This window comes from Carcharodon carcharias, chromosome 13 (genome assembly GCF_017639515.1).
Source record: "Carcharodon carcharias isolate sCarCar2 chromosome 13, sCarCar2.pri, whole genome shotgun sequence".
In the NCBI taxonomy this organism is placed as follows: domain Eukaryota; kingdom Metazoa; phylum Chordata; class Chondrichthyes; order Lamniformes; family Lamnidae; genus Carcharodon; species Carcharodon carcharias.
In genome coordinates, this window is record NC_054479.1 from 61910246 (window position 1) to 61923138 (window position 12893).

Below are 12893 nucleotides of genomic sequence, written 5' to 3' on the forward strand. Positions count from 1 at the left end.
CACCCTATTTCAGCATCAAGCTTGCATGGTGAACAAATGGTTCGGGCCCTATATACGAGGTTGTCATTAAGGCCAATCTTACAGCGTGTGGAACTGTAAAAGTCCCAATGCATATATTGACCAGCGAAGATAGACTGTGGTAGAGAACCCCCTGGCAGGCTTCTCAATGAACTACTCTATTTCAAAGGTGACTTTGAGTGCAGATGATCCCATTAAGACACGAAAGGAAATTATTACCTGCAGCTGTGGATTTGAATATAGCAAACGTGTCATCCACATATCGGAAATATGCGATGGGTAGGAGATTAGGCGTCATTCCATCGAAGACACGTTTCTCATGGAACCCAACAAGGATGTTTACGAGATTCGGGCCTAGAGCGAATCCCATGGCAACACCATCTATTTGGGCATACATGGTGTCTTTAAAATTGAACTCAACTGGGCGCGTTGCCAAGTACATAAGTTCGATGAATACTGATTCACGCAATGGTGGTGGGTCTAGATTACCATGATATAGTGCTGCAGCACATAGCTATGGCTTCTTTAAGTGGAACATTGGTGAATAGGCTAGCAATGTCAAATGAGTGCATGGACTCAATATTGCTATCAATATGCAAGCCCTGTATGGTCTTTGCAAATGTGAAGGAGTCCTTCACCGTGTATATGGAAAACCTGGTGAAAACTGGTTGTAACAATTTGCCCAACCATTTGGCCAATTCATGTTGCGCAGAACTGGTCATAAATAAGGTAGGGTGTAACTCTTTTGAGTCAACCAAACAAACTAACAAAATTGGGGACAAATTAAAAAGCAGCCCCTTAAAGGGAAATTGCAAAAACAAAGACAAAATTTAAAGGAAACTTACAAACAACAAACCAAAATGTGACTAAGAGGGTCAATAAAACACCCCAGTTCCCGCGGTACCCACCGAGCATGGAAGGCCTTGACAATGCCACCAGACACTATGTGCTTCCTCTCATGGGACACCGGCTGTGAATATAATTGCGAAAAAGGGGCAGACAGTCGGGAGGGACAACCCCCTCGATCTCCCGCTGCCTGGATCTGGGTGTAAAGGGACATTACTTTTGTGTGTCTATGTTGGGTAGCTGCTTTGCTGTTATGATTAATTGCCCCTATTTGATTGCTATGTTCGTAGACTCCTTAATTCCATAATTTTTTCTCTCTCTCCCTGCCACCAACAAGCAGCTTTGTGCTGGATTTTAAAGCCATTGTATGGAAGAACCAGATCTGTTGCTATGCTGATGGAAATGTAGAAAAACACAGGTCATGAAAACTATCACTTCATCTAATTGCCTTCCTGCTATCCTGGCAATTGTAACTGATCATGCGGTTCTCTAAGATGCTTCTCCAATTTAAGCTGATTACCCCTATTCTTCCTATCCCTTGCCTATTCCACCAGCCACCAGATCAGTGAATGCAACCTTGCAGCCCATCTTAATGTACCTCTGTCAGCTTATACTCACACCTGCTTGTTCTGATCTCCTATTACAAATCAGATAACTGTGATTGATCCTCTGCATCCTTGCATTGCTTTACTTTGAATACCTCAATCATATCAACAACAGACCTGTTATCTCCAAGAACTTTAATTCTATTGTAATATTTATTTGCCTGTCCCCTAACTTCACCAGGTCCTAATTACAAATTTGGGAATGTTGTTTCCTGTTTAAATGAAGCCCACACACAAAGAGTGCACGATGTATCATTTTGTGGATCTAAAATTACATCCACTTCCAATGCTCATAAAATGTTCCAGTTAATTAAAGTACACTGTGGTCAATATTTTCTAAGATCTAGCCTGTGCTTGATGGTGAAAAGCATGTACTGCTGCAGTACCAAGCAGTCAATTCATACTAACTTCCTGCTCTCTCACTAGGCTGAAAAGGGCAGATCTGGAGGATGAAGATGATGCTTTTGGCACCTTTGAAGTTCAGACAGAACTGAAAAAGGAAAGTCAGCAACTAATGGGCCCTTATCGAATGCAGTTTGATCCTTCATCGTTCATGGAATTAGGTAGGTTTACAAAGCAGGAATCCTTTAGATCTGTTCTGGATGGGAGCCTCAACTTCTCTGTATCACCCTCAACTGAAAGCCACTTGTCAGAAGCTTTGCCTGATTAATCTCAGGACATGTGAATAGTAGACCAGCAATTGTCTTGCTATGTTACAAGGCATTGCTTTGTGATCTCCATAGATTAAGCAGACTAGGGAGTGTGATGTTTTTGTCTCTATTTTATGATTGCAGATATTGATATGTGGCATTTGGAGCTGCATTTCAACTAGAAATGAAGACATAGCAGTTGTTGTGAGTGACTGTGTAAAGTGCAAACATTCACCAAAAGTGTTTAAACTGTCTTATGAAGTGTCTGGCATGTTTTATATCCAAATGTTAGACTGCGGCAACAATGAAAATATTCCATCTCTGTTCATGCTCAGCATTCATATATAATTTATGTGTACCATCTACAAGATGCACTACAGGAACTCACCAAGCCTCCTCAGACAGCACCTTCCAAACCCACAACCACTACAATTTGGAAGGACAAGGGCAGCAGATGCAGGGGAACACCACCACCTGCAAGTTCCCCTCCAAGCCACTCACCAACCTAACTTGGAAATATATCACTGTTCCTTCACCATTACTGGGCCAAAATCCTGGAACTCCCTTCCTAATGGCACTGTTGGGTGTACCTACACCACAAGGACTGCAGCGGTTCAAGAAGGCAGCTTACCACCACCTTCTCAAGGGCAATTAGGAATGGGCAATAAATGCTGGCCTAACCAGCGAAGCCCACATCCCGTGAATGAGTAAATTTTTTTTTCAGCGAACTTTTGTTAATCTTGGCTAGCAAGAATTTTGTATTTTATTAGCTTTTTAAACATCTGTTTACATTTCCAAAGCTGGTCAAAAGTAATAAATCCTTTACACAGGTGACCAAGGATTTTTTCCCTGTGAAACAAGCCTCCAAATAGATGTTGAATTTAGAGTGAATACCTGCTTTTACTGACCTTGACCATTAATGTCTTGCAGCGCTGAATTCTGGGCCCAAATTCCTGGCATTAACTTTCATGGACTCCCTTGTCGATCATAAATCTGTCAGGCTTGAATATATTCAGTGAACTAGCCTCTCCTCTCTGGAAGAGAATTCCAAAGGCCAATAACACTGAGAGAAGAAATTTCTCACCTCCATCTTAAATGGGAGACCCCTAATTTTTAAACTGTACCCCCTAGGAAACATCCTCTCTACCCTGTCAAGCCCCCTTAGAATATTGTGTGTTTCAATAAGATCACCTCCTCTTCTAAACTCCAATGGGTATAGGCTGAACCTGCTCAATTTTTCCTCAATCCCTTCATCTCAGGAATCAACCGAGTGAACCTTCCTTAAACTGCTTCCAATGCAAATGTATCCTTCCTTAAGTAAGGAGACCAAAACTGTACAAAGTACTCCAGGTGTTGCCTCGTCAATGCTCCTTACAGTTGTAACAGGACTTTTTTACTCCATCCCCCTTGCAATAAAGGCCAGCATTCCATTTACCATCTCAATTACTTGCTGTACCTGAATGCTAACTTTTTGTGATTCATTTTCAAGGATACCCAGATCCCTCTGTACTGCAGCATTCTGCAGACTCTCTCAATTGAAATAATATTCTGTTTTTCTATTCTTCCTGCCACATTTGTGTTTCATATCATCTGCGAACTTTGCAGTTTTCCCCTGTTTAATATACTCAATATATCCCAAAGAACAGTAATCCTCCAGAAGCACATTGCTGTATACTTTCCTGTAATCTGAAAAATGTCACCTTTCCTTTCTGCTTTTGTCCCTTAGTCAACTTGTATCCATGCTATCCCACTATCCTATTAATTCATGTTTTAATTTTGCTAATGAGTCAATTACAGGTATATGGTAATTTGTCAAACGCCTTTTGAAAGTCAGTATAACCACACTTTCCTCATCGCTTCTCTCCATTATTTCATCAAAGAATTCAATCAAGTTAGTCAAACACAATTTGCCTGCTACAAATCTGTGCTGATTTTCATTTATTAACTGATTATTTTCCAAATGCCAAATATTTTTTTTCTGCATTGTTGTTTCTTAACAGCTTCACCACCACCAATATTAGGCTAAGTGACACGTAGTTGCCGGATTTTTCTCTGTCCCCTTTTTAAACAGGAGTGTAACATATGTAATCCTCCAATCTCCTGGCTCCACATCCATATCCAAGGAGAATTGGAAGGTTGTGACCAGAGTCTTCACGATTTCTGCCCTTTCCTCAGTAAACTATGATAGACTGCATCTGGGCTGAGTGATTCTTCTACTTTGAGCACTGGCAACCTTTAAAGTTCCTTCTCTTTATTTATATCCTTTCCAATATCAATATTGCCTCCATCTTTTACTGCTACATTGGCAGCATCCTCTTTGCGGAAGACAGATGCAAAGTACCCCTTTAGTATCTTAGCCATCCCCTCTGCCTCCACAAGAAGATTTCCTTTTTGACCCCTAATTGGTCTGTGACTACCCTTTTATGATTTGTGTTTATAAAATTCTTTTGGGGGTTCCCTTTTATGTTAACTGCTTCTTAATTAACCGTCACATTCTGAAATCCACACTCAGTGCCATGCGCCGCCATATGAACACACTCGACCTCTCCCTCCAGCAGCACCGCCGTACCCTTTTTCAAAGCTGTGCGTGCCCCCAGTTTCATTTTATTCTTCAGCTCATCCGACGCCTCAACAAGAAACTTTTTTCTCTTTCTCTCAAGTGCTAAGGAACGCAAGCTCCAACAACTCATCGACACCAACACCCATCTAGGACCCTCCATCCTTGCCTGTCCCTCCGTCCCCACCCCATCTTCCAATCCCAGCCCCAGCCGTGTATTCAATATACCCCCTGACCTTCCCCTCTCCGATGCTGAACGTTCAGTGCTCAGCAAAGGACTTAGTTTCTCACTCCTACGCCCTCACCTTAATGAATTTCGGGCTCGGCACGATGCTGAACTCTTCTTCCGCCGTCTTCGTCTCCGGGCTCACTTCTTTGAGCAGGAGTCCTCTCCCTGTTCAACGGATCCTTTCACCCACCTCCAATATTCTCCCTCCACCTGGACCCCTCCCTCTGGATTCTTACCTTCTCTTGATCTTTTCATTGAGAACTGTCGGCGCGACATTAGTCGTCTCAATTTCTCTGCTCCTCTCACCCATTCTAACCTGTCTCTCTCTGAACTTACTGCACTCCATTCTCTCAGGTCCAACCCTGACATCGTCATCAAACCCGCTGACAAGGGTGGTGCTGTTGTTGTCTGGCGCACTGACCTCTACCTCGCGGAGGCTGAGCGTCAACTCACAGACACTTCCTCCTACCTCTCCCTGGACCATGACCCCACCGCTGAACATCAAGCCATTGTTTCCAGGACTGTCACTGACCTCATCTCCTCTGGGGATCTTTCTCCCACAGCTTTCAACCTGATAGTCGCCCAACCTCAGACGGCCCGCTTCTACCTCCTACCCAAAATCCACAAACAGAACTGTCCCGGTAGACCGATCGTGTCAGCTTGCTCCTGCCCCACAGAACTCATTTCTCGTTATCTTGACTCCCTTCTCTCTCCCCTTGTCCAGTCCCTTCCCACCTACATCCGTGATTCCTCTGACACCTTACGTCACATCAACAATTTCCAGTTCCCTGGCCCCAACTGCTTCCTCTTCACCATGGACGTCCAATCCCTCTACACCTCCATCCCCCACCAGGATGGTCTGAGGGCCCTTAGCTTCTTCCTCGAACAGAGGCCCGAACAATCCCCATCCACCACTACTCTCCTCCGTCTAGCTGAACTTGTTATCACACTGAACAATTTCTCCTTCAACTCCTCTCACTTCCTCCAAATAAAAGGTGTGGCTATGGGTACCCGCATGGGCCCCAGCTATGCCTGTCTCTTTACGGGGTATGTGGAACATTCCTTATTTCAATCCTACTCTGGCCCCCTTCCACAACTCTTTCTCCGGTACATCGATGATTACTTCGGTGCTGCTTCGTGCTCTCGTCGGGACTTGGAAAAATTTATTAATTTTGCTTCCAATCTCCACCCCTCCATCATTTTCACGTGGTCCATCTCTGACACTTCCCTTCCCTTCCTTGACCTCTCTGTCTCAATCTCTGGTGATAGACTGCCCACCAATATCCATTACAAGCCTACAGACTCCCACAGCTACCTTGACTACAGCTCCTCACACCCCAATTCCTGTAAGGACTCCATCCCATTCTCTCAGTTCCTTCGCCTCCGTGGCATCTGTTCCGATGATGCTACCTTCAAAAACAGTTCCTCTGACATGTCCTCCTTCTTCCTTAAGCGAGCTTGTCCACCCACGGTCGTTGACAGGGCCCTCAACCATGTCCGGCCTATCTCCCGCACATCCGCCCTCACGCCTTCTCCTCCCTCCCAGAAACATGATAGGGTCCCCCTTGTCCTCACTTATCACCCCACCAGCCTCCGCCATTTCCGCCAACTCCAACATGATGCCACTACCAAACACATCTTCCCTTCACCCCCACTGTCGGCATTCCGTAGGGATCATTCCCTCGGGACACCCTGGTCCACTCCTCCATCACCCCCTACTCCCCAACCCCCACCTATGGCACCACCCCATGCCCATGCAAAAGATGTAACACCTGACCCTTCACTTCCTCTCTCCTCACCATCCAAGGGCCCAAACGCTCCTTTCAAGTGAAGCAACATTTCACTTGCATTTCCCCCAACTTAGTCTACTGCATTTGTTGCTCCCAATGCGGTCTCCTCTACATTGGAGAGACCAAACGTAAACTGGGCGACCGCTTTGCAGAACACCTGCGGTCTGTCCGCAAGAATGACCCAAACCTCCTTGTTGCTTGCCATTTCAACACTCCACCCTGCTCTCTTGCCCACATGTCTGTCCTTGGCTTGCTGCATTGTTCCAGTGAAGCCCAACGTGAACTGGAGGAACAGCACCTCATCTTCCGACTAGGCACTTTACAGCCTTCCGGACTGAATATTGAATTCAACAACTTTAGGTCTTGACCTTCCTCCTCCATCCCCACCCCCCCTCTGTTTCTTCCCCCTTCCTTTTGTTTTTTTCCAATGAATTATATAAATTTTTCTTTTTCCCTCCTATTTCCATTATTTTTAAATATTTTTAAATCTTTTATGCTCCCCCCACCCCCACTCGAGCTATACCTTGAGTGCCCTACCATCCATTCTTAATTAGCACATTCGTTTAGATAATATCACCAACCTCGACACCGATGTGTTCTTTCGTTCTGCCGTCTGTGACATCTTTTGATGATCTGCTTCTATCACTGCTTTTGCCTACAACCACACCACCCCCTCCACTTCTCTTCCCACCCCCCCCCCCCCGCCCCCCCACCACCACCACCTTAAACCAGCTTATATTTCAACCCTTCCTGGGATTCACCTAGTTCTGTGGAAGGGTCATGAGGACTCGAAACGTCAACTCTTTTCTTCTCCGCCGATGCTGCCAGACCTGCTGAGTTTTTCTAGGTAATTCTGTTTTTGTCTTAATTAGCCCTGCGAAGGTTGAAAAATGGTCAGCAGAAGCAGTCGTCTTTTTGATTCTTTGAAAGAAGTTCCACTTCTGGATTCAGAGTTCTTTCTAAATCTATCCCTCATTTTTCAGTGGTAGCTTGGAGCTAATATTTTTTGCCTTCACTTTTTGAGATCTGAAAAATAGCAAAGCACTGAAGACAACATATGTGCCTGTTTGTGAAGTAATTTAGAATGAGGTGGACCTTACTTAATGTTAGGTAGTGCATTAATCAATCATAAATCCATTGTAACATTAATGTTTATTTTTATACAAACAGAAAAACAAGATGTTCACAAGTTTTTGCTGAACAATCTGAAGAATGGTGGTATATTAGATTTGATGCTGAAATATTTAAAGGCACTTGGTCAGAAGTTCTTGGCAAAATGGCCAACTGGGCTGGCAGAGGTAGTCCTCTCGGTCTACAACAGCTGGAGAAAGCACTGCAGTAGCCTACCTAATCCTATCCTGAGAGAGTGCAGCAACCAGCATATCAAGGTACTGCCATAAAACTAAGTCGTTTTTAATTGTCTTAGATTTTTTTTCAATTGTCGTTTGTTATTTGAAACAATGCTCCCTGCATTTCCTGAACACTTAAGACTTTTGCTAGGTACAGATCCACAGGTGCCAGCACCTCTATGGTGGCTCATATGTATCGAGTAAGATGGCTGGAAATGCAGCTTCACCCACTTAGTTAGAAGGCTTTATGATGTGTAATCTTATTGCTCTGGCCTATGGACAATCTTCAAGTTGTGGGTTATTCAAAAAAGGAAGTTGTTCTTTGGAACATAACCATGTAACAAAATTCCCCCCATTGGCCAGTGCTTAGAAAAAAAAGAAGTTTAAATTGGAAATAAGTATAATAGCCCTGCCTCAACTTTGCAGGAAAGAATTTCATCTCACAATATCTAAAACTACTAGAACATGGTAAAGAAAATTATATAAAAGTTAGAGGCTGTGGAAAAACAAATATATTTATTTATTCTACTGTTGAAGCTTTTACGTTCTGATGGTGTTAAGTTATAAAAGTTTACTTTTTCCTTGGGTTGTTGTACATTATCAGGTACTTGCAGACCCATATGTTAAGAACATTAGATAATACTTATAGATCTGTGTTGATGTTAAATATCCCTTGAGATTCTTATGCAAAGGGACTTGCATAGTTTATACGTTTTTGGGAGCATTATGTGTTGAGGGTTGACCGAGCTACTGGGTTCAAGTGATATCGTAACGCTGGCCCTCTGGGTCGGAGAGTGAGAAACTACTGGAGCAGAGCTCTGGATGTAGCAGGAAGCACTCACTTTTCTGGTTTATTTTGAGCCTCCATTCTAGTCAATTTGAAAATCATCTCCATTCACCCTTAAGTTTTCTTACACACTGAAGACTGTGACTCAAACTGGATTAAGATTTCATAGGTGCCAGTTGTCCTCCAGTACCTCACCAATTCTTCATTAATCAGCCTAGACTGTGAATGTCAATAGTCTTTTGGATTATGGTGGTAACTACAGCTAAGTGTGATCTGTTCTTGATTATATTGCAGCTCAGTAACAGTAACAAATCCTTTAATTAAATTCTGGAATACAAAGCTAGTTTCAGTAATTATGGCTATACAACTATTGTCAATTGTTGTGAAAACCCAAAACAAAAACAAAAATACCTGGAAAAACTCAGCAGGTCTCCATATGGTTGATTAATGCCCTTTAGGGAAAGAGATCTGCCATCCTTACCTGGCCTACATGTGACCTCTAGACTCTGAACAAAGTGGTTGACTCTTAACTGCCCTCTGGAATAGCCTAGCAAGCCACTCTGTTCAAGAGTAATTAGGGATGGGCAACAAATGCTGCCCTCGCCAGCAACGACCACATCCCATGAAAGAATAAAAAGAATAAAAAAAGATTATCTTCATATGATAGCAACGAAGAGTCCAAGCTCTTATGTCCTAACACCTGCTGATGCCCCCAAAAAGGAATAAAATTGAAATAACCTTTGGAAAAGTGCATTGTGTGTGGTGGAAAGTATTTTTGTGAGGCTAATTAGCTTCAGCCAAATTGAATGCACAGCTGAGATTGTCAAGGTTTTTATTACACTTTATTTACACCATCCTGTGAAGATAACTATCCTCCTTAGGTAATGCTCAGTTTGGTGTTTAACTCTTCTTCTGTCAGGATACTTCATTATTCTCCCTTGCCTTCAGGACATGATGGTGATGTGCTTGGTATGTATGGAACTACAGCTTGATCAATGGCTCCTGACAAAGTCTAGAAGTACCACAGGTATGGAGCACTTCAAAGGTGCAATGTTTTCTTCAGACTAACAATTGGTTATTTACAGACACCTGTTCATTTCTCTTATTTATAATGTCACTTCAGTTCAAATTATCCTTGAGTTTCCTTTCTTCTTTCATATGGCTGGGTATAGAGCAACAACTATAATTTTACATTGAGGTGGTCAAGGCAGGATAAAACGTCAGGGTTATCGGTGTGTATTGCTGTAGTATCTCCTTTGTATTTGAGTCAGGCATTGAGTCTTTGTCTTCCATCGTCTGTTCTAGGTGACCGCAGTCACACACAGGAGAGTTTTTAATTTTCCGTTTGTGCATCAGGTATTAGCATAGAAACATAGAAATTAGGAGCAGGAGTAGGCCATTTGGCCCTTCGAGCCTGCTCCGCCATTCATTATGATCATGGCTGATCATCCAACTTAGTAGCCTGCTCCCACTTTTTCCCCATATCCTTTGATCCCTTTCACCTCAAGAACTATATCTAACTCCTTCTTGAAAACATACAATGTTTTGGCCTCATCTACTTTCTGTGGTGACAAATTCCATGGCTCACCACTCTGGTGAAGAAATTTCTCCTCATCTCAATCTTAAATGGTTTACCCCATATCCTCAGACAGTGACCCCTGGTTCTGGACTCTCTCACCATTGGGAACATCCTTCCTGCATCTATCCTGTCTAGTCCTGCTAGAATTTTATAGGTTTCCATGAGGTCCCCCCTTATTCTTCTGAACTCCAGCAAATATAATCCTAACTGACTCAATCACTCCTCATATGTCAGTCCCACCATCCCAGGAATCAGTCTGGTAAACCTTCGCTGCATTCCCTCGATAGCAGGAACATCCTTCCTCAGATAAGGAGACCAAAGCTGCACACACTATTCTTGACAAGGCCCTGTATAATTGCAGCAAGACATCCTTGCGCCAGTACTCGAATCCTCTGGCTATGAAGGCCAACATACCATTTGCCTTCTTTACATCCTGCTGCACCTGCATGCTTACCTTCAGCGACTGGTGTATGAGGACACCGAGGTCTCATTGCACATTCCCCTCTCTCAATTTATAGCCATTCAGATAATCTGCTTTCCTGTTTTTGCTACCAAAGTGGATAACCTCACATTTAACCACATTATACTGCATCTGCCATGCATTTGCCCACTCACTCAGCTTGTCCAAATCACAATGAAGCATCTCTGCATCCTCCTCACAGCTCACCCTCCTCCCCAGCTTTGCGTCATTTGCAAATTTGGAGATATTACATTTAGTTCCCTTATCTAAATCATTAATATATATTGTGAATAGCTGGGGTCCCAGCACCGATCCCTGCTAGTCATTGCCTGCCATTCGGAAAAAGGCCCGTTTATTCCTACTCTTTGTTTCCTGTCTGCCAACCAGTTTTCTGTCCATCTCAATACACCACCCCCAATCCCATGCTCTTTAATTTTACACGCTAATCTCTTAAGTGGGACTTTGTCGAAAGCCTTCTGAAAGTCCAAATAAACCACATCCACTGGCTCCCCCTCATCAACTCTCCTAGTTACATCCTTTAAAAAATTCCACTAGATTTGTCAAGCATGATTTCCCTTTTGTAAATCCATGCTGACTCTGTCTGATTCTACCACTGTTTTCCAAGTGCTCAGCTATCAAATCTTTTATAATGGACTCTAGAATTTTCCCCACTACCGACGTCAGATTGACTGGTTTATAATTCCCTGTTTTCTCTCCACCTCCCTTTTTAAATAGTGGGGTTACATTAGCTACCCTCCAATCTGTAGGAATATGACCATCAATGCATCCACTATTTCTAGGGCCACTTCCTTAAGTACTCTGGGATGTAGAATCAGGCCCTAGGGATTTATCAGCCTTCAATGCCATCAATTTCCCCAACACCATTTCCCTACTAATACTGATTTCTTTCAGTTCCTCCCTCTCACTAAACCCTGCATTCCCCAACATTTCTGGTATGTTATTTGTGTCCTCCTTTGTGAAGACAGAACCAAAGTATGTATTTAGTTGGTCAGCCATTTCTTTGTTCCCCATTATAAATTCCCCTGTTTCTGACTGTAAGGGACCTACATTTGTCTTCACCCATCTTTTTGTCTTCACATACCTATAGAAACTTTTACAGTTAGTTTTTATGTTCCCCGCAAGCTTACTGTCATACTCTCTTTTCCCCTTCTTAATCAATCCCTTGGTCCTCGGCTGAATTCTAAACTGCTCCCAATCCTCAGGTCTGTTGTTTTTTCTGGCTAATTTGTATGCCTCTTCCTTGCATCTAATACTATCTCTAATTTCCCTTGTAAGCCGTTGTTTGGCCACCTTTCCTGTTTTACTTTTGCGTCAGACAGGAATAAACAATTGTTGCAGTTCACCCATGCGCTCTTTGAATGTTTGCCATTGCCTATCCACTGTCATCCCTTTAAGTAACGTTTCCTAATCCATCATAGCCAACTCGCGCCTCATACCATTGTAGTTTCCTTTATTAAGATTCAGGACCCTAGTCTCAATCAACTATGTTACTCTCCATCTTGATAAAGAATTCTATCATATTATGGTAGCTCATCCCCAAGGGGCCTTGCACACCTAGATTGCCAATTATTCCTTTCTCATTACACAATACCCATTCTAGGATGGCCTGTTCTCTAGTTGGTTCCTCAACGTATTGGTCCAGAAAACCATCCCGTATATACTCCAGGAATTCCTCCTCTACGGTATTGTTACTAATTTGATTTGCCCAATCTATATGCATATTAAAGCCACCCATAATTACAGATGTTCCTTTATTGAATGCGTCTCTAATTTCCTGTTTAATGCCATTCCCAACATCACCACTACAGTTTGGGGGTCTATATACAATCCCCACTAATGTTTTTTGCCCCTTAGTGTTACTCAGCTCTACCCATACAGATTCCACATCACCGGAGCTAATATCTTTCCTCACTGTTGCGTTAATTTCCTCTTTAACCAACAATGCAACTCCACTGCTTTTTCCTTTTTGTCTGTCCTTCCTAAATACTGAATGTCCCTGGAT

General features: G+C 43.1%; 1 protein-coding gene across 3 annotated transcripts in view; it reads left to right on the forward strand.

Annotated features, from left to right (window-relative positions):
- cabin1 (calcineurin binding protein 1) overlaps positions 1-12893 on the forward strand; it is a 589218-nt gene that overhangs the window by 66242 nt on the left and 510083 nt on the right. For all 3 annotated transcript variants that reach the window (XM_041202355.1, XM_041202357.1, XM_041202356.1), the window contains exons 10-12: positions 1896-2032; positions 7866-8083; positions 9780-9858. In XM_041202355.1, the coding sequence (XP_041058289.1) occupies positions 1896-2032; positions 7866-8083; positions 9780-9858 (434 nt within the window). The remainder of the gene's footprint in view (positions 1-1895; positions 2033-7865; positions 8084-9779; positions 9859-12893) is intronic.